Source organism: Gopherus flavomarginatus, chromosome 6 (genome assembly GCF_025201925.1).
Source record: "Gopherus flavomarginatus isolate rGopFla2 chromosome 6, rGopFla2.mat.asm, whole genome shotgun sequence".
Classification (NCBI taxonomy): Eukaryota; Metazoa; Chordata; order Testudines; family Testudinidae; genus Gopherus; species Gopherus flavomarginatus.
In genome coordinates, this window is record NC_066622.1 from 1,623,757 (window position 1) to 1,643,135 (window position 19,379).

Here is a 19,379-nt window from a genome sequence, read left to right on the forward strand (position 1 = left end):
CCGCCCCCAGCCCAATCTGGGCCCCCCCTACAGCTCTGTAGCACCCCGATCCAGACCCCCCCCCCTCCACAGCTCTGTAGCACCCCGATCCAGACCCCCCCCCCCACAGCTCTGTAGCACCCCGATCCAGACCCCGACCCCCCACTCCCGCCTACAGCTCTGCCTCAGGCTCGTCCCCCACTGCTCTGTCTAGACTCGTCAGCCCAACACAGCCTGGCGGCTCAGCAGTGAAGTGAGGCCCTGCAAGCGAGCTGGCAGGAGTGGTGACCCTGTGCTCTACGTGGCAGTGTGGCACTGGCTGCGCCGCTGCTAGTGAGCCCCGACAGAAGAGCCCGAGAGAAGCAGAGGCTGAAGCTTTTCTGCCCCAAGGACCACGAGACTCTCCCAGTCAAACACTAGCCCCTGCCGCCCCAGGGCGGCACCCTTGCACCGAGACAGCACCGTACCTGGCCTGGCCTGGCCTGCTGGTCCCCGGCACCATCTTCTCTGTTTCTCCCAGGCACCTGGCTCCTCCCGAAGGATGGGGTCACTTCCATCTTCGTGGTGCAGCCTGGCTAGCTGGTGACTCCTGCTGTGGGCAGTGCTGACCCTCAGCCAACTGCACTGGTCACAGAGAATAGTGTGCCTGTTGCCTGCAGCCCCCGTGCCTGCCTAGGCTCCTCCAGGGGCTGCCCTTTGCTTTGCTCTCCTGAAGAGCCACCTCTGGAAGGTCACTCGGGCTCTACCCTGTCTCCCGGGATGGTCTACGTCAGGCTGGTGTGCTGCGAGGGTGCAGAGCAGTGCACAGGCCACCTCCCCCTCGTTCTGTGTTCCTCACTTCCCCTGCAACTCACCCTACGTGACAGCCAGAGCAGCAGCTCACCTGAGCGACTGGCCCAAGGACCATGGAGCTGTCAGTGCACAACAGCTGGGCTGCACAAAGGGCCTTGGCACAGCCTCTGCAAACTGCAATCCACATCTATGAAATATGTATGTTGCGCTTGGAGAGCATGTAACCCCAGCCAGCCCAGGCTGCAGGGCACTGAATTACTGACCCTGAGCTGCAGAGCCAGCAGCGGAAAGCATCTCCTAGCACACTGCACCCTGGCCCCAAGCCCCCAGGGCACATGGCAAAGCGCAGGCACCACCCACTGGAGGAGCCTGAGGATGGGGAACAAAACTGCTCATGGCAGTGGCACTTGGGGTCTGCTGGGCCCTGCGCCCTGTTAGCGTGTTCCCCAGCAGCTGCCATCTCAGGTTGGCACTAGGATGTCTCCTTCGTCCAGGTGGTGCTGTCAGACCCTGACCCACAGTGGTGGGACCCCTCCAAGGACTCTGCAGTCAGGACATGCTGTCAGGCACAGCCAAGCTAGGCAGCCCCCCAACGTCCATCCTGGAGCTGAGCAGCTGGCCAGCACACAGCATGCCGAGCGTGTACGCAGCAGGGCAAGAGTGCAGGGGTGGGTGTCAGAATGCCTGGGTTCTGTTCTCAGCTCCATGGGACCCTGCTTGTCACTCCCACACCATGACTCAGTTTTACCATGTGGCAGACAGGGATCAAGCTGCCTTGCACCAGCTCCCAAGAGATATGGGGCTTCATCAGCATGTCAAAGGCTTGCAGACCCCTGGGGTACGGGGCTCTGGAACAGCCAAGTGTTATTAGGGTCACTGGTGGGCCTGGGCAAGGCCCCACTGGGTTCCCAGGCTGCTCTGCCCAGAGGGAACTGCCAGCGTTTCAGAGGCATCCTCAGCTGACGTGCCAGCTCCCTGGGGACTAGGACCAGTGTGAAGCGGCAGGATGGAGTGCCAGCTGGAGAGAGGGTTTAGAGGTCTTGTGACAATGGAAGCAGAGGGCTATGGAGGCTCTGCGGTTCCCGTAGCAACAGGCAGGCTGCCCCACACAAATAAGGCAGCTCAGGCCTTGCCATGTGCTCTACTTTATTCGAAAGCCCTGCAGGAATGGAGCTGCTGGGTATCTGCTCTGGCCATGCACCAGACAATCTCCAGGCCCTGCCCGCAGAGCACACAGCCATAGCCCCGCTCCTCGCTTCCCCAGCAATCCAGTTCAGCCACATCTGCCACGTGGCAGAACCTGCTGCCCAGGAAGACGAGGCTGTCCTTGCCCAGACGCCAAAGCATCAGGCGCTGGTCCACAGAGGCAGAGACCAGCAGGTCTGGCCGCAAGACCCTGAGTCCTGTCACGTGGGCCGCGTGGGCACATGGCCTTGAGAACGCCTCCAGCAGGAGAATGCGAGCCCCGGCTCTGGCTCCAGGGGGCACTACATCCCAAGGAAGGGAGGAGGATGGCTCACTCAGGGCTGTATCCACAGCAACGAGACAGATGTGGATGGAGCCATCATCACTGCCACTGGCCACCAGGTACCGTCCTGCCGCTGTCTGCCGAATGTGGAGGCTATTCACGCCACAGCTGTGAGCCTGGACAGTCAGGGACGGGGCCCCCAGAGCTGAGAAAAGAAGAGCTCAGTGACAACCAAGGGCAAGCAGCAACAGTCACCTCTGCTGCAAAGGAAAGTGGCTGCTGCCATGGCTGCCAGGAGGTGCCCCGGGAGGCAGCCCCAGGCACCGAAAGCTGGGAAACACCTACCGAGGGGCTGCAGCTCTCCACTCTCCAACTCCTGGGTGGCTGCAGCATGCTCAATGGTGGCAGTTATATCCCAGAATGCAATACTCCCATCAGTGGCTGCGCTGCACAGGAAGTGTCTCCTGGGAAACCAAACACATTGGGGGAGGTTCCTGGCTGAACTAAGTGTAGACTGTTCAGTACACAAACCAGCTGCCCTAGATGGGACCCAGTGGGGAGTTGGCAGCGATTCCAGTCCCTACAGTGAGCAAACCTTTGGATCTCGGCTCCTCCATTCTCCAGCGTTTAATCTGATCACAAAGCCATAGCACCCTGAGCCGCCACAGCGAGGCTGAGACCTGCAGCTGTCCTGGCCCTGCAGTGCTGGTGAGGGTAGGTTTGCCAGGCCAGAGCAATCTGCACACAAAGCATCCCTAGATCCCTGCAGGACGGAGACTATGGGAGCACGCTGGCTCCTACCCATGCAACCTCCGCTGGGATTAATGCCCTAGTTCAGATGGGAGGATTGGCGGTCAAGATCCAGGGCAAAGCTATCCTGAGGGTGAGGGGTGCTGGCCAGAGGGGGCATGAGCCTCCCTGTACCCCTCCCCTTCGTCTGCTCTCCTCCAATCACAGCTGAAAGTGTCTCTCCCCATCTAGCTGCAGGGAGGCCCGATGCAGCACAGTGCTCACCTGCTGTCTCCCGCTACCCTCTGCGTAAATGTCTCCACTTTCAGGACGCAGCGCTGGTGGTGAAAGGAATCGGCCACAAGCAGCAGCTTCTGGGCAGACTCTAACATCAGGAAGATCCTGCAGTAGCAGCAAGGGGAAGGCAGTCAGGGCAAGGGAGCGGGGGCTGGGAGGGGGGACAGATTTCACTGCAGCTCTGCCCAGGTGCCCGCTCTCCTGCCCCTGTGGCTAGATTCAGGGTATGTTCTCCCAACCCAGAGAGGCCGGGAGCAGCTGGGGAAGGGGGAGCGCTTTCCAGCCCCTGCACACAGGTGGAGTTAGGAAGGCTAGGGGAGCAGCTGCTTTCATCGAGCCCACTCTGCTGCGTCTCTTCCTCCAGGGCTTTGCACTCCTTCTGGATCATACTGTGTCTCCTTCCCCTGGCAAGCTGGAACAGGCCAGGCCATTGGGGGAAAGCGGGTCTCTGGGATCACAGCCAAGACTCCTCCTTACCGGACAGATCCATCACTGCAAGCGGCAGCCAGGAATAGGCAGGGAGCATCGGTACCAGCCACAACTGCAATGGACATGTACCTGGAGCAAACACAGCAACCAGTCAGCCCATTGGCCAGGCAGATGGCCAACAGCCCCACAGCATGACTACAACCCCCAGCACAACACGCTGCACAGCTCCGGCGTCTCAGAGGAGACAACACGAGGGACTGAGTCCACACCCTAGTCCCTGCCTCCACACTGGGGGCAGCAGAGCCCTGCCCTGATCGGCAGAGCCCACCAGCCTGGCAATCTCCAGGTCGACTGGCGGCATGAGGGACACTGGGTGAGCTCTCCAGGACAGGAGGGCAAAGTCCCATTCTAGCTGGTCCCTCAGCTATGTGACTGGCGGGGAGGAGGGAAGGGAGAAGAGAGCTCTGGCCCAGACAGACTGAAGGGCTGAGGACTGCAGGGGTCTCAGGCTCACTCTCCAGGGCCATGATAGAAACTAGGTCCCCATCTGGCCCAGCCCACATCCTTGTTTCCCTGGGGAAGGCCGGGGTGTTACCTGGTTTCTGGGTCCATCTTGATGACTCTGTGCTTGTTCCTCATGTGATCCCAGTGCTCGTCCAGGTGGTGGGAGGCCACGTGGATGACCTGGCAGGTCACGCCACTCCTGGCATCATGGTCACAGCTGAGCAGGAGCCTGTAGCACTCTATCTGAGCCCTGCCCCCAGCAGAGAACAGGACAGCAGACCAGTCAGATGTCTCCTTCTGCCAACTGCCACTGGCCACGGCCAGAGCTCTCACGCTTGAGATGTGGTCGCCGATGGCTGCGAGTGGAGTCAATGAATGGGACGACTCACTGACGGCAATCACGTTGGAAGTCATGTCCTCACTGCTGGTCACAAGGATATCCACCAGCCAGCACCTGTGGGTCCTTATTGTGCCCACGTGCCGCACGCATGTCATCTCCCGCCCATGCAGAGGCTCCCTCAGCACATGCTGCCTGCTGGGCCTGCACCTGCTCTGATAGACCAAGATGTCCCCAGACTTGATGTAAACAAAGACCTCGGAAGCAAGTCCGCGGCCATAACTCCATGAGCGGTGACCCCCACCACATGGCACACAGTGCAGCTTCTCGTTGGTCCGGGTACTCCAGAGCACAAAGTAGCTGGCGTGGAAGCCCAGCACCAGCAGGTTCCCATCAGGGGTGAAGTGCAGCTGTTCGATCCACTCCAGCCCTTTGCATGGCTTCTGCTTCCTGAGCACCTGCAGCTGCTGGTCCTGCACTCGCAGCTGGCGGTAGCAGCCGTCCCTGCCCGTGCTATAAATTAAGCCATCATGGCAGGTCACTGAGGTCACACCCAGCTTCCCATGAAGCCCAAACAGCAGGGAAATGGGACCTTGCATGGGGCGGTTTCCTTCCCCCTGGGAAGAAATCAAACCTGGCTTGTCACCTGAATCTTTACAGACCAAACCATGACCCACAGGGTCATCAGCAACATCCCCTTGTCCTGCCTTTAGCATTTGTTCTGTGCCAGATCCCAGAGCTGTGCTGCAGGGAAACAGCAGCAGGGAGCCCCTGCGGTCACCACAGACCAGAAGCCCCTCCTGGGGCAAGAAGGCAATGCTTGTATGCCACCTGTGCCTGCAGACTGGCAAGAGATAGCAACATTTCTCCACCACTGAAGCCACTCGTCCGGAGGAGCAGCAGGAGACCTCCAGCCAGAGCAAAACACCCTCTGGGCCAGAGACAAAGAGCACATGCCTGCTGGGATGCCCACCTGGGCACACGGCCCAGCTCAGGCTGTGGACCTTCCCCCCATACAGCTTCTTCTCCTCACTTTCCGTGGAGCAGCAGAGGGAGAAGACTTTGACATGCCCCGTCAGATTGCCCATGGCACACAGCACGATGCCATTGGCTAGCTGCACAACTTCCAGGAGACTGTAGGCCTGATAGTTTGCATCCTCCATGACCAAAGCCCAGCGTTTAGAGGCCAAGTCGTAGCTGTAGATGGCCCCCGCATCAGTCATCACAAGCAGCCGGCTTGCGTCCACCAACTTTACGGCTTTGGGGGATCCATTCCTATGGGGCGGGCTGAAGTTTAGCTGCACAAGGCCATTCCCATTGGATTCAGGTCCTCTAATGTGCCAGAGTCTAACCCCAGTGTCAGCTCCACCTGTGGCCACCCAGCCCCGTGCCTCGTGGACAGCCACTGCCCTGACACTGTGCCCTTTGTGCCCTCTAAAGCTCTGAACAACCTCTCCGTTGTAGTTCCACACAATGCAGGCAGAGTCCTCCCCGATGCTGATGAGATAGTCACTCAGCAGTCTGACAGACCACACCCTTGACTGGTGGCCATAACACACCAGGAGGCAGCGCACCGGATCACGAGGCGCTTGCAGGTCCCCAACATCCCACACCCTAATGCTCCGGTCATCTGAGGCTGAGGCCAATGTGCCTTTGCTCTTCAAGTAGCAGATGCTAAAGATGACTCCGTCATGTCCACTGACCCTCCTCTGGGGTTTTATCCTCGCTTCTTCATTGCTCCCGTCAGCCACGCGCCAGACTACAAGCTGGTTAAAGACTGTGCCAGCCACTACCACCAGCTCATCCCAGCTGTCTCCAACCAGATAAGCAGAGTAAAGGATGCACTTCTCCTCGCAGTGCAACTCCCGCAGGGTCCTGTGACTGGCATAGTCATAGAGTGCCACAGAGTTATGGCCAAGGGCCAACCCAACATAAGTGAGGGTCCCTGTGCTGCCTGCCAGCCACTGCAGATCCCATATCCAGTCATGCAGCTCACAGAGCTGGCAGAGTTCAAACAGATTCACTTCCTTCCCTCGCACACACAGCTCCAGGACAATGAGACCTTTGCCCCCAAAGACAGCCAGAGTCCTCTGCTCGGCTTCTGGAGAGGGACTCCTCTGCTCCTTGATCCCGTGGATGCGATGGTTCCGAAGCACACTCTGCCAATGGATCCCCGCCTCTCTGCCATCAGCATCCAGGCTGTACACCACCACATTGGGTCCTTCACCTAAGAGGCAGTAAGCGATGGGCGTTAAGCCAGAGCTCTTCCCAGCAGTGCCCTCCCTGGGCCAGTGCAGCACCTGCCACCACACCAGGCGCCCTGTCACACCACAGCAGCACTTGGTGCCGCAGCGAAGGCTGCACCGGAGCTTTCCCTTGTTTGCCAGAGGCCTTCCCCTGTCTGCACTCACGCGACGGGGGTCCCGCAGGCAGCCGCCAGCCGGGGTAGGGGATGCCTGGCATGGTGGAGGGGCCGCAGGGCTGAACCTTCCCAGGAAGGGCCCGTGGATGAGCTGCCCCCAGCAGCAGGTGAGCGCTGACCAGCCAACCGGCTCCGTGGTCGCCCGGGCGGGACTGAACCACGCAGACCCAGCCATCGCCGCCCCACCTGTCTCCCCTCCTCCTGCCTCCCTTTCCTGGCTCACCCCCCCGTGGTACCAGCCCCCTTCTCCCGGCTCGCCCTCCCCCCCTCGGGGTACCAGCCCCCCAGCTCACATCCTCCCTTGCCCCCATCAGGGTACCAGCCCCCTCTCCCGGCTCACCCTCCTGTACTCAGGGTACCAGACCCCCAGCTCACATCCTCCCCTCCCCCCTCTCCCGGCTCACCCTTCCCCCCTCGGGGTACCAGACCCCCAGCTCACATCCTCCCCTCCCCCCTCTCCCGGCTCACCCTCCTGTACTCAGGGTACCAGACCCCCAGCTCACATCCTCCCCTCCCCCCTCTCCCGGCTCACCCTCCTGTACTCAGGGTACCAGACCCCCAGCTCACATCCTCCCCTCCCCCCTCTCCCGGCTCACCCTCCCCCCCTCGGGGTACCAGACCCCCAGCTCACATCCTCCCCTCCCCCCTCTCCCGGCTCACCCTCCCCCCCTCGGGGTACCAGCCCCCCAGCTCACATCCTCCCTTGCCCCCATCAGGGTACCAGCCCCCTCTCCCGGCTCACCCTCCTGTACTCAGGGTACCAGACCCCCAGCTCACATCCTCCCCCGCCCCCCTCTCCCGGCTCACCCTCCCCCCTCGGGGTACCAGACCCCCAGCTCACATCCTCCCCCGCCCCCCCCCCGGGTACCAGACCCCCAGCTCACATCCTCCCCCGCCCCCCCCGGGTACCAGCCCCCCGCTCACACACCCCCGCGCCCGGCCCCACCTGCCACCAGCCGGGCTCCCCCCACGAACCGCAGGGCCGTGACGGGAGCGCGCAGCAGCCGCGAGTCCATGGCCCCGCAGAGCCCCTGACTCCGCCCCCGGGCTCGCGCGAGCTCTCGGCCGGCCGGATACTGGGACCCGAAGCGGGAATCAATTCGCCTCGGCCCCGCCCACACTCCACCAACCAATCGAGAGGCTCCTTACTGCTCCGCGTCCCGGTTCTCTGACGCTGCGCCCCATTGGCCGGCGGTCGCTAGGGCTGTTGCGTGCCCTGTTGCCAGCGTCGGCTGCACATGTGGCCGGCCCGCCTGCACTCCTGGGAGCTCTGTGCAGCGCCGAGCACCCCGGACCCCAGGCCGGCCCGTGACAACAGGATTAATAATTATATGTCCTAGGCACCTGCGGCATTTCTAGGGGCCTCTCCTCCAATAACGTGGTCGCCTCTTCAGAAGACAACCTGACATAAGGTCCTGCCCCCTGCAGCATTTACCCAGGCTGGTTTGTAACATTACAATGCAGCATCACAACATGCCACCCCCACCTGCTGAGATGACAAACAGTTGCCAGGGGGTCCCGAATCCTAAAGCTGCTGCTAAGGGTGGGAGTTTGCAGAAAACTGCAGTCCTCCCCCAAGCACAGTCAACACCTGGAAACACATTACTAATGCCAGAGTCAAAGAGTTTTCAAAACTTTATTTTCAGGACAGACAGCCTGGCTTCTTTGCCCATGGATATAATAAATTAAATAAATATTAAATAAGGGATGAAAAACTTATTGGGTGCACATGAGGCTATGGAAAACACAGAAAACCAAGGGCAGACAATGGTCAGTCACTTGCACATGCAACTGATAGTGCCAAGTCACTCAAACGAGCTAAGAGTAGCAAAAAGATTGATTGCAGGCTTGGCAGATCCAATAGAAAGTCATGCCTTCTGGAGAATAAATAAAATGACATCACATCACCACCTGTGAAGAAAGCATCTGAGCTACAACATCTTAAAAAAATAATGTACAAAATCCTCCATTCTTAGATTAGTCTCTGCTGGTAAAGTGGAACAAACACAGGAAGGGGCAGCAACACCCCCAAAGCACACACCAAAGCCCAGAATCCCAGTCAAGTACATACAGCTAGAAAGGGTTCCAACTGGTCAGATTCAAGCTGCATTGAACATGACCGGTCATTGGAGTCTTGTTTATATTCCTGCTACCAAACAACCAGGGTTACTCTCTTCCAGAAGACCTTTCACAATACACTCCTGCTAACCTGCTCACTAAGTGGCAGCAGGGTTCCAGTGTGCACCTGGAAGAAAGAGAAATGCGATAAACACACTGTTAACCCTTTGCAGTGCCTTGGTAGGAGATCCCCTACTGCAGGTTTGTTTCTGGATGCACATTCCTCTTGGTCTCCTTGTCTGGGAGGGTTGCATGGTGGCAACATGCATTACTAGCTTAGTGCCTCTCCTATTTCTGCTTGGGTAGCAATACAATAACACAGGAATAACTACTAGCAACATACCCAGTTCCCTAGTGCTGGGGCTACAGGACAAACCCCATTCTTTGGGGCAAATGTTCTGTTGAACATTTCAAACTGCTCCCCAAACCCAGAGAGAGCAATGAAAGGGAATTAGATTTCATAGCAACACTTCACCGCGCCCGCCTTCTGTCATGGCTAATCCCCCTGCTTGGCAGGGTAACTTGCAGCAGGACTGTGGTCAGACTTCCCTGATGCAGTAAGTTTTCTCTCACTAGCATGGCATGTAACCTAATACTATTACACTGGGATAGAGCTGTGATCATCAGTGCATCCACCTGGCCTTACGGCTAAACATCAGGCACTAAAGTAGCACACTGAGCCCTCTCCTCAGTTCAGCAGCTTTAAAACAAACAAATAAATAAATGAATGAATGAATAAATAAAGCCAAACCAACCAACCCAGCTCCCACCTCAGCCACAACTCCAGCCACTTCCTCAGCATTTGGCTGCACATCCAACAGGCTCACTCAGCCCTAAGGGCGGCATGGACCTTCGCTTGACTTTCTGGATGTACTAGCCGGGAAGAAATCCCATCTCCAGAGCTTGCAGTCATGCATTCAGCCCATGCCCTGTGCTGTGGCAAGGCAGGGATCTGTTCCACTCCTCACTACATTTCAAATTCTTTCCTTCCCACAAAAAGAGACCACCGACTGAAATTTAAAGCAGTTAGGGAAGAAAATGCTTCAAGCTGAGGTGAACCGTGAGTGACCAACTCCTCAGCACGTGAGGATCAGATGACGATACACAGAGACCTCTTCTGTTCAGTTGTCTGGAGAGAGGCACTGGGAGTCACTCCCCCAATGCGCTTCAAATTTGCTACAGAGACATTGGTAAATATACGTAGCTCCGTGACTGGGGAGAAAAGAATCACTTGGCAGAAGGAACCTTCAGGAAACAAACACCTAACAAGGCAGGCACACAAATCACGGGGTTAGAGTGAAACTCTCCCCCTACACACACACTTAATCAGCTCTGCTGCTATTGCACATAAAAGCTTCCCTTCTCCTTGATAGTCAACACAACATAAAAGCATTTCAGAAATACATCAACCCCTGAGAAGGATTCACCATTAGCATTATACTCCAAGATCTCCATAGGCACACAGTCGCACCTGAAACACTTCCCTTCCTACTACTACGGGAGGACTGACAGCCCTCTGCCCCTGATCAGTCTCACATCATGGGGCTGGAATTTAGGGAAGTGACTTAATGCAGAAGCTGAGTGATCCCACTTCCCATGTTCCCTCCTGGAATATACAGCCTCCATACCAGAGGGCTCTGGCTTGACTGACAGTGCTGCCAGTTACTGGTCAAGAGAGCCAAGGCGGTGCTCTGGAGGGAGGAGGGAATAGCAGCAGGACACTCTAGGGACAGAAACTGGCAGGTGCCAAGGAAAGCCTGGGAGGCAGCTAAAGAGAGACCGAATCCATTTCAATGGGAAAACAAAAAATTGAGACCCAGGATGAAGAGGGGTTGAAACTCTACAGAACCACTGACAGCACCTTTCCCCTGAAGGAGGCCCAGCCTGGAGAGGCAAGAAGCCTCAGCTGGGCAGGACTCACTGATACTTGGACCTCCCACACGAAAAAACAAACCTGAAATAAAAATATATCTTGTCAAAATCTTCCTCAACCTCTGACTCATTAGCATGAGGCCTGCTTCCCAATGGGCTCGTTACCGTAGTGCTTTCCCCAGTCTGACCAACAGAGATGCAGGCTACAGCAGAGCCCAGACTACTGCAGGGATGCGTGTGGGGAGGGTGGAGGGGTAGAATACCAAAGGACTTAAATCAATATAAACTAAACTGACAAGTGCTAAAAGGGTCCCACAGTGTTACTGAAGAGGCATCTCCAAGCCCAGCTGCGCTGGGACACTACAATTCCACATGCACGTTGCTGTAGGATTTATCTACAGTCCATTCGTTCTGGGCCTCATCTCCCTCTTTGGCATAGCGAGCCATCTCCTGCTGGAACTGGAGCTGGCGCCTCTTATTGGGATCAACATTGATCCAGTTGTTGGCAATCCATTTGGTTCCTCGAGTGACGAGGCAGCCTCCATGCAGGGAATATTCATCCAGGTCGCCAACCCAGCCTGCAGAAGGAAAACAAACCACAACTGTCACTGCACTCTACTGTACCTCACAACCCCGCAGTGTCTCCCTTGGGCAGTGGAGTGCAGACAGGCACGTGGCCAAGGACTAACTTCTGGCCTGCATATATAATTCTCCTGTTGACAAGTACAACAATCCAGCCCAAAAGGAGATGTCAGACCACGTCAGCTACTACAATTTTAGGACAGTGACTTGTTTAAGGGAGAACCCCAGGGATTAGCTTTGCCATAGCTAGCTAACTAATCACCACCTATGGACTGAATGCTGGTGGATGTGAAGAACAGTTTTCAAAGCAGGACAGAAATGACAGATGCTGCCAGTAGAAGGCTTTGAAAGGCAAAATCCCAGGGTTGCTGGAAGGTAAAATCTGTCTTTTAAAATAATTAATCGTATCGTGTAAAAGAAACAACTGACTTTACAGAAGCTTTAGCTGATCCCCAGCACCTTCCAACAGCACCACCGATTCTCTCTGCCCTACTCTGCATCAGACCCACATCAGCGGCTATTCTTTGCATTCTATTTGTTTGCTATTGAACAGAGCCACTGGGATCTCAATGACAGCACACCGAGGTGCTCTAGTCTTGTGCAGTGGCTGGAGCCCAGACCCGTCCTTCAGTCTCCCCATGGCAGTGATGCCTCACTGCCCTTCAGTGATGCCCTTCCCATGGCAGTGATGCTGGGATTTCCTGCAGGAGAAACCACAGGCTGCTCACAAGGCAGCTGTAATCCCCTTTCCTTTCTGCACCATCATCTCAAAATCTAATGCAGCATGTCTCAAATGTGGCCACCAGGGGGGTTTCTTGCGGCCACAGCCTCCTAGGCTGTGATTGAGGGGGAAGGCAGACAAAGTAGCAGCCCCTCCCTGCTGTTCCTGGATGCACCGCCTTGGCATTGGTTGCTGGGGCCACTGGCAGTGTTGGGCCCTGCTCCCCCTGTGGAGAATCTGGGGCACAGTGTTGGAGACCAGGCAGCCGGTGAGTTTTCCAAGGAAGTTAGGACCCATTGATCTTCTGGCTGTGAACACAGGAAGATTTAGCCCAGCTACTACCAAGGAGAATTCAGCAGTGCTCATCAGTTCCTGGCTGCTGCTCCTTGGCCGTCCTTGCAGAATTCATGGGAAGAAATGCCCCGACCCACAACACACAAACAGCGAGGCCCAAAGAAACAGGCTGCTGTCCTCCCAAAGCCTCTCTCTTCCCCTCCCCACAGGCGTAGTGCTGAGGTGGGACAGTACCTTCCCCATCTGACAGATAGTTGTACCAGAAGACAGCAGTGCCCTGCTGTGGCTTCACTCGCAGGTTGCCCTTATCACAATTTTTCCGTGTATCTCGTAGATCAACATCATTCTGAATCAGAGACTGAGGAAAAGACATGAGAATAAACATTGCCCTGTAAACAGGACTGGGATGAGGAGCCTCTGCCCCTCTTCATCGTATCCCTCTTTATCAGCCCCTTCCATTAAAACAGCTTTACATTTGCATTAGGCAGAACAGGAGGCTCCCCTCACATCTTCAGCAGCCAATTTAGGGTGTACAGAAGTCAGGGAGCTGCCTGCCCTCCCCACCCTGCCCCAGGTGCTCTGCTATCCTTCTGGCCATCTCAATAGTGCACCAGCTGGAGTGACAGCAAAGTGCGTGCAATGAGAAGAGCTTTCATTCTCCTGCAAGGAAATCTGCCAAGAGGCAATCAGCAAAGCAGAACCTGTGCTGGGCACTGGCTCACTCTCCCCAGGAGGCTCTCCAGTGTCCCCCTGTTAGTCACAGCCCTGTACTAGTCTCTTCCCTCTGGGCTTTGTCACATTCATTATCACTTGGTTTAAAACATTCTCTTGTCCCCTACTTAGAGAGACTAGCATGTGTAAACCCAAGCCCCAAATCCGCCTTTCCCCAACCACATCCCACAAACTCAGGGGCCAGCAAGAACACAGACGGGGGCAGGTCGGGGAGAGGCTCCTTTACCATCTCTTCATAGGTTCTGTTATCAGCTATAGGAAAGATGGTCTCTCCTCCCCCCGTCACATTGTTCAGGTAGAACAGCACTGTCACGTAGCTGTAAGACAGAGAGCACAGCTGCTTACAGGGTGCAACTGGAATAGTGAAGATACCCACAGGCTGTCGCACAAGCCCTTCCCTAAACTCCATCCCCACAACCAATGGCTAGATTTGCTGGCACGTGCATAGGGGCTCAAGCATGTATCGCCTGGCCCAGAGCCTGAATAGAGTGTTCTCCAAGGAGAAAGTTAACAGGGACCATCTCATCTGCTCTCCAGGGTGTGGCTAAAATGCAGGATTATCCCCACTATGGAGCACTGTTCTAGCCTCCAACAGGGATGGGCCAACAGCTTCCTGGAGCCAGTCAGTGCCTCTCCTTGTATTGGCCAGAGGGACCAAAGGGGTTGAGCAAGGTAGCAAGCAAACCCACTATGTATGTGCAGTGAAGTGAGCTGCCTTTAGCCCCCCGTCTCACACTGAGATCACTTTAGATAGGTCTCCTTTTAATCTGCTCCCAGACTGAGCCCTGGCACCAAGCTGGCTTGGTGTGAAACTAGAAGCTGAGCGCACGACTCACCGACAGGAGGTCTCAAAGGGAACGCTCTCGTTGGTGATCAGTTTGGTGTGGCTGCAGGCCGTCTCTTGGAACACTGGCCCGCTGTCCATGTGGGCGTGGTAGTGCCCTCCCTGGTCATACCGCACAACCTGCAGGGGCTCGCTGTGCTCCACAATCTCAGGAGGCAGACGGGTCAAGTGCATCACCCTGGGAAAGCCGGAAAGCAGGTTGCGGAGAAGCAAAACAAGCCAACCTTCATCTGTAGAGGTTTTTAAGGCCTGGCTTGACAAAGCCCTGGCTGGGATGATTTAGTTGGGGCTGGTCCTGCTTTGAGCAGGGGGTGGGACTAGATACCTTCTGAGGTCCCTTCCAACCCTGAGCTTCTATGAATCCCACTATAGCCACCAGGAACGTGCACCGTGCTCAACAGACAGGGAGACGCTTCCTGCCTCAAAGAGCTAAGAGGACGACAGTGGAGAAGAGCTGCAGCAAGTGGACCCAATGATAACTAGTCAAGGCCTTGATAAGACACATTGAAGGTTGTCAAGCGTATAAACTATCCCACGGCCTCTCTCCTTGGTCTTATGAGTTGGGGACTTCATGCACTGTCAGGGTAGAAGAGTCTTCAGGAGGGATCTAAGTGCGGGGAAACTGGTTCCTCCCTTTTGAATCACTCCTGTAGGATCCAGCCTGCCTCACAGCCTTGGTCAACCCCAGCACCTGGTTTCCCCATGGCATATCATTCTCAGCTGAGATGCACAGAATGTTTTAAATGGTTTAAAATGTTCCCCTTTCCCCTAGTTAGAGAGACTAGCGCGTGCAAACCCAAGCCCCCTCAACCCTGAGCAGAAGCCAGGAGCCTGATGTAAAGGGGAAATGCCAATGTATGTTCAAAAGTACCCTAGAGGGAGCTCTGCCTGAATGCATCAAATTGCATTAGAACAACACACAGTATGGCAATCAGTCGGGGCGGAAGGTGATATTTGTCATTTAAGTCAATTGGTAGGTCACCTCGTTGCAGTAGCAAAAAGGCCTCGTGCCAAGAAGAAAGGTCACCAGATACTCAAAGCTGCTTACAAGACAACTGCAAAACATGTTTCTGCTAAACACTCAGCGAGTTACTCACTGCACAGTCCGCATCAGCACGATGCAGTGGGTGAAACGGACCAGTGACCAACACCTCCCTGCTCTGAGGACCCTGGAGTCCAGAGGACCACCAGGTACGGGGTATACTTTTATACCTGAGTTTCTTTGGGAAGACTGTGCACAACACCACACCTAGTGCATACAGAATGAGGGGACCCATCACAGAACTGGACAGCCAGAACAATGGAGCAGAAAAGCCTAGTCAGTGTTAATCAGAAACTTCCTGGCTAAGCTGCTCTCACTCAGCATGGCTGCCACTTGCTGGGAAAGATTCCTTTCTGTACATGTCCCTGGAGACCTCCAGGTGCCATGTCCTCCCCTTCCCCAAGGTTCTGCAAATGGCCCTATAGAGCTCAGAGATAAATAGCAAAGCAGAGGGACCATGATAGGACTGCATGGAAGGGCAGAAAGACTTAGCTATCAATAGCCTGATCACATTTCTCATCTGTCCTCTGCCTCCTGTTCTGCACTATTCCCAACAGGACTGAGGTGCATGGAAAGCAAGCACTGAGACCAGACCTTGGAGCTCTAGGATTTCTGTCCCCCTCAAGAACTTCCTACATCTCTGATCATCCCCAAAGCGAGCAGGAACCTCTCAGATACACTGCAAGAACCCAGACTAGTTACCCCATTGGGATTGGGGAAAGGGGACTGCAGTGCTAGACCTGGATCATGAAATCCATACCAGGATTATGTGGGCTCTGGCTTCTGAGAATCTCCAAATCCTACAAAGGATTTTAATGGCAGCCTTTGGAACAGAAAGCTTCTGCTTCAGCAGGGACACCCCAACACTGCCCAAATAAGGGTCACGCTGGCATTGCATCAGGAGCCTATGGGCTCCAGCTAACAGGCACAACGCACACAGCAGCTGCTGCCCCCTCTAGTCAAGGTGGGACCAGTTCTCTTTCTGGGACACACTGAAGAGGAGGGTGGACAAGAGCCACTTTTAGGCCTTGAACCACTTTAGCCACTCACTTGCTAGGCCAAGACTAGCTGTGCATGGCTCAACTATTGGCTCCGTGGGCGTGAGAGACCATGATCTGCTGGGAGATGGAAGTGACTTTCAGCTGCATCTGTAGCGAATGAGCGTCCCAGATCAGGGACTGGCAGGAGGGCTGGGTCTGAGGTCTGTGCAGGGCTGAATCCAATCTCAATGGATGGACAAATGGAGCCACACCGTCACAGCGAGGCCTATCACTGGATGTATGCTCAGAGGATTAAACTGGATTAGCTAAATTGGAATAAAGCTACACTTGTTAGCTGTCAGTGAGAAGATCCAGGTGAGATGTACGAGTAGTTAAAGTAAAGGCACAGTAATTACTGGCAAAGAATAACAATTTCACCTGGTGAATCTTTCCATTACTTATCCCATGTAACACTGAGTCTTTGTGATTCTATCAGGCTGCTCCCAGAAGCAGAGTTGCTGAAAACTTCATTTCTGTCCACAGAACAATGCGTTTGTAGATGAATTTCAAGCCTTAATGGGAATCTCCCTCTTCGGTGTCAACATTCACTGATCCCAGTCTACTAACGGCTCTCACTCCATGATGACTGAACAGATTACCACCACTTCATGTTGTCCTGGGACCCAAGACACAGCCGCTTTGCACTGTGTGTATATTGCCCCCCACGTGTGTGCATCCCACCTTTCCCCCGACACGATGGAGTGCCTACACAGCATCCTTACCCTGCCAGTGCCTTTACCTTTGCCGTATGGACCTCATGACCTGATGTGCCCCCTCACCCTGGTACAGCCATGTGTGTTGGCTGTTCCGCACCAGATCGCTCATCTTCACTTTCTGGCTCCCCATGTACTTGTGGAAGTCACGAATGTTTAGCTGTTTAAACTCCTCCAAACTCAACACACCTATGAAAGAGAAGGAAAGCAGGCTGTCTCTTCAGCTTTCTGGTCCAGGTGCACGTTTACCTGGTAGTGTCCAGCCTTCAGGGAGAGTTAGGCACCACAGGGTTTTACCCTTCTAAAGCATGCCATTCCAAGGCCTGCAACTGTGTCTGAGGGCTGCACTGGCAACTCATTGGTAGCCAGAGAGCTGCATCTGATAGGTCTTAGAGAAGATTGCACTTGCTCTCATCTCTAATATGGAGATGCACCTGTGAAGACAACAGGTCCCAGCATGCAACATTCTGTCTTTATCTGGGCAGAGGCCATGCTGGGAACTCTAGGAACACAACAGCCATGAGATGTCAAATTCTGGGGCTATATTTTGGCTACCCACATTTTCACTGTGAATAGCTCTGAAAAAAACACAATGTAATCTACTACAAAGAAATAAACAGCCTCTCCAGATTTGTCCTTTGAAATGCCTTAGCTAAAATGCTGCACTGCCCCTTTAAATGGACTTGTTACTTGGATGAATAAATAGACTCTGATTTGAAAACTCTGCAGAAGGGCTCTGCCCACATTTCAAACAATAATTTTATCTGCCAGTTTTGAACAGTGAATGCAAAACAGTTTATAAGTGGATTGTGAAGCTTTTCTGCATTTATGTAATTCAAAGAGAAATGTGAAAGGCAAATGCACAGAGTATGTTCTGGTTACTGTGAGAGTGACGATAATCAAGAAATGAGATGTAAAAGGTGGCTTCCATTAAAACACAGACATTTCCTTCCTGACATGCATGCCTGGACTCTCCCCTGTAATGGTGATGCATGAGTAGCAGAGGACAGGATTATCTTTTTGCCTTTCCCAGTTTATGGAAGACCCTGACATTTTTTATTTTAAGAAGAATCAGGTTTGGTGTCTAGCCCTGTGTGTCACACACTGGCAGTGTGGCAACCTCACAGGCCAGCACAGCAACCAGCATGTACTCAGACAGCTCTGCGCATCTAACTGTGGATTAGAAATGTTTGCCTCCAATCGGCTGCCCCTGAACTTCAGAAAACTAACTGTGCTGATGAGAAATTATGGTTCATGGCCACAGCTAGACTTCAAGCTCCACTGTCCCCTTTCCCAAGAGGGAAGAAGGGGGCTTGTCAGAGGGAAAGTTAGGACAGTTTCCCCAGACGCTGGCACTCTCAGCTGAACTATTAGCTGTCACCATTTCCAGCTGTCTGCACACATCCTCTGTCCCCCGCTTCCGCCTGCCTCTAAGGACACAGTGCCATCCAGGTTGTGACCTGGCCTGCCCGTTGATCAGGTAACAATGGAGGCGAGCAAGACTCCGGAAGTGAGGCTCTGCCAGTGGCACAGAGCACGGCCCCGGGGGTAGATCTGAAGCTTCTCATTTATTAAAGTTCAGCATGGTGGAAACATCACAGTTAGCTCATCCGCCCTTTACCCAGCCAAGGACATCATGAGCCAAGAGAGCACTGAGGCAAGCGTGCTGACTGGATATTTAGCCAAATTTCCCATTCACCAAATGCTGCTCCCCTGCTCCAAAGCAGTTTCTCAGGGCTGCCCAGAGAGCCAGGCCACTGGAAGTGAGTGGGTACAGACTGCATGTTTACTTAATTTGATTAGGAAATGGAGAGTCACTCCATTGACGGCGCTCTAATTAGAGCAGGAGAGGTTAAACTGCATGCCTGGGACAGTGGGAGCTCTTGGAAGGCCAGAGGAAGGATGGGCGGAACTGGGTTCTTGGAACATATTAAAACTCTGATGGCAAGAGAGAGGGGGAGAAGCACCAAGAGCTGACTGAGGAAACTGCCTTCATGTCCACTGACCCCGACAGCCTTTCATCAGGAAGGGGAGTTAGCAGGGCAGCGCTCCAAATCTGGGAACAGCAGGAAGGAGACATGACTCACCCCAAAAAGGAGGGGGTATGGCAGCAGCATCTTATAGCTCTAGTGATTAAAGGGGCTGTAGGTCCCCAAGAACTAACTAAAGAGGAACAAAGCAGAGCTGCACCCAAAGGATTCTCCATTATGCAGTGGCACAAATTAAGGCTGAGCTTACAGGGCCCCTTGTGCATTACACAAATATACACACTTGTACACCACTACTCAACTGGGGTTGAATCATGTGCCTGAAATAGTGCAATCCTGGCTCCCTCCACACGTTTGCAGCCATTAGGCTACGTCTACACTTAAAACGCTGCAGCACTTCAGTATAGACACTCACTACAGCGACAGGAGGAGTTCTCCTGTCACTGTCCTTAATCCACATCCCTGAGAAGCAGGAG

The 19,379-nt window shown here is 54.6% G+C and overlaps 2 protein-coding genes across 4 annotated transcripts in view; both read right to left on the bottom strand.

The window, feature by feature from the left end:
• Window positions 1-1,900: 1,900 nt before the first annotated feature.
• On the bottom strand, window positions 1,901-8,018 carry WDR6 (WD repeat domain 6). Its single transcript, XM_050957301.1, has 6 exons — window positions 7,904-8,018; window positions 4,290-6,762; window positions 3,743-3,823; window positions 3,254-3,370; window positions 2,585-2,703; window positions 1,901-2,444 (listed from the first exon to the last, which is right to left on the bottom strand). The coding sequence occupies exons 1-6, from the start codon at window positions 7,971-7,973 to the stop codon at window positions 1,918-1,920; spliced, it is 3,387 nt and encodes a 1,128-aa protein (XP_050813258.1). The 5' UTR covers window positions 7,974-8,018; the 3' UTR covers window positions 1,901-1,917.
• A 561-nt stretch (window positions 8,019-8,579) lies between these two features.
• P4HTM (prolyl 4-hydroxylase, transmembrane) overlaps window positions 8,580-19,379 on the bottom strand; it is a 29,745-nt gene continuing 18,945 nt past the window's right edge. For all 3 annotated transcript variants that reach the window (XM_050957478.1, XM_050957479.1, XM_050957480.1), the window contains exons 5-9: window positions 16,942-17,104; window positions 14,113-14,298; window positions 13,503-13,593; window positions 12,779-12,902; window positions 8,580-11,525 (exon numbers count right to left, since the gene is read on the bottom strand). In XM_050957478.1, the coding sequence (XP_050813435.1) occupies window positions 11,308-11,525; window positions 12,779-12,902; window positions 13,503-13,593; window positions 14,113-14,298; window positions 16,942-17,104 (782 nt within the window). In that variant the 3' untranslated portion in view covers window positions 8,580-11,307. The remainder of the gene's footprint in view (window positions 11,526-12,778; window positions 12,903-13,502; window positions 13,594-14,112; window positions 14,299-16,941; window positions 17,105-19,379) is intronic.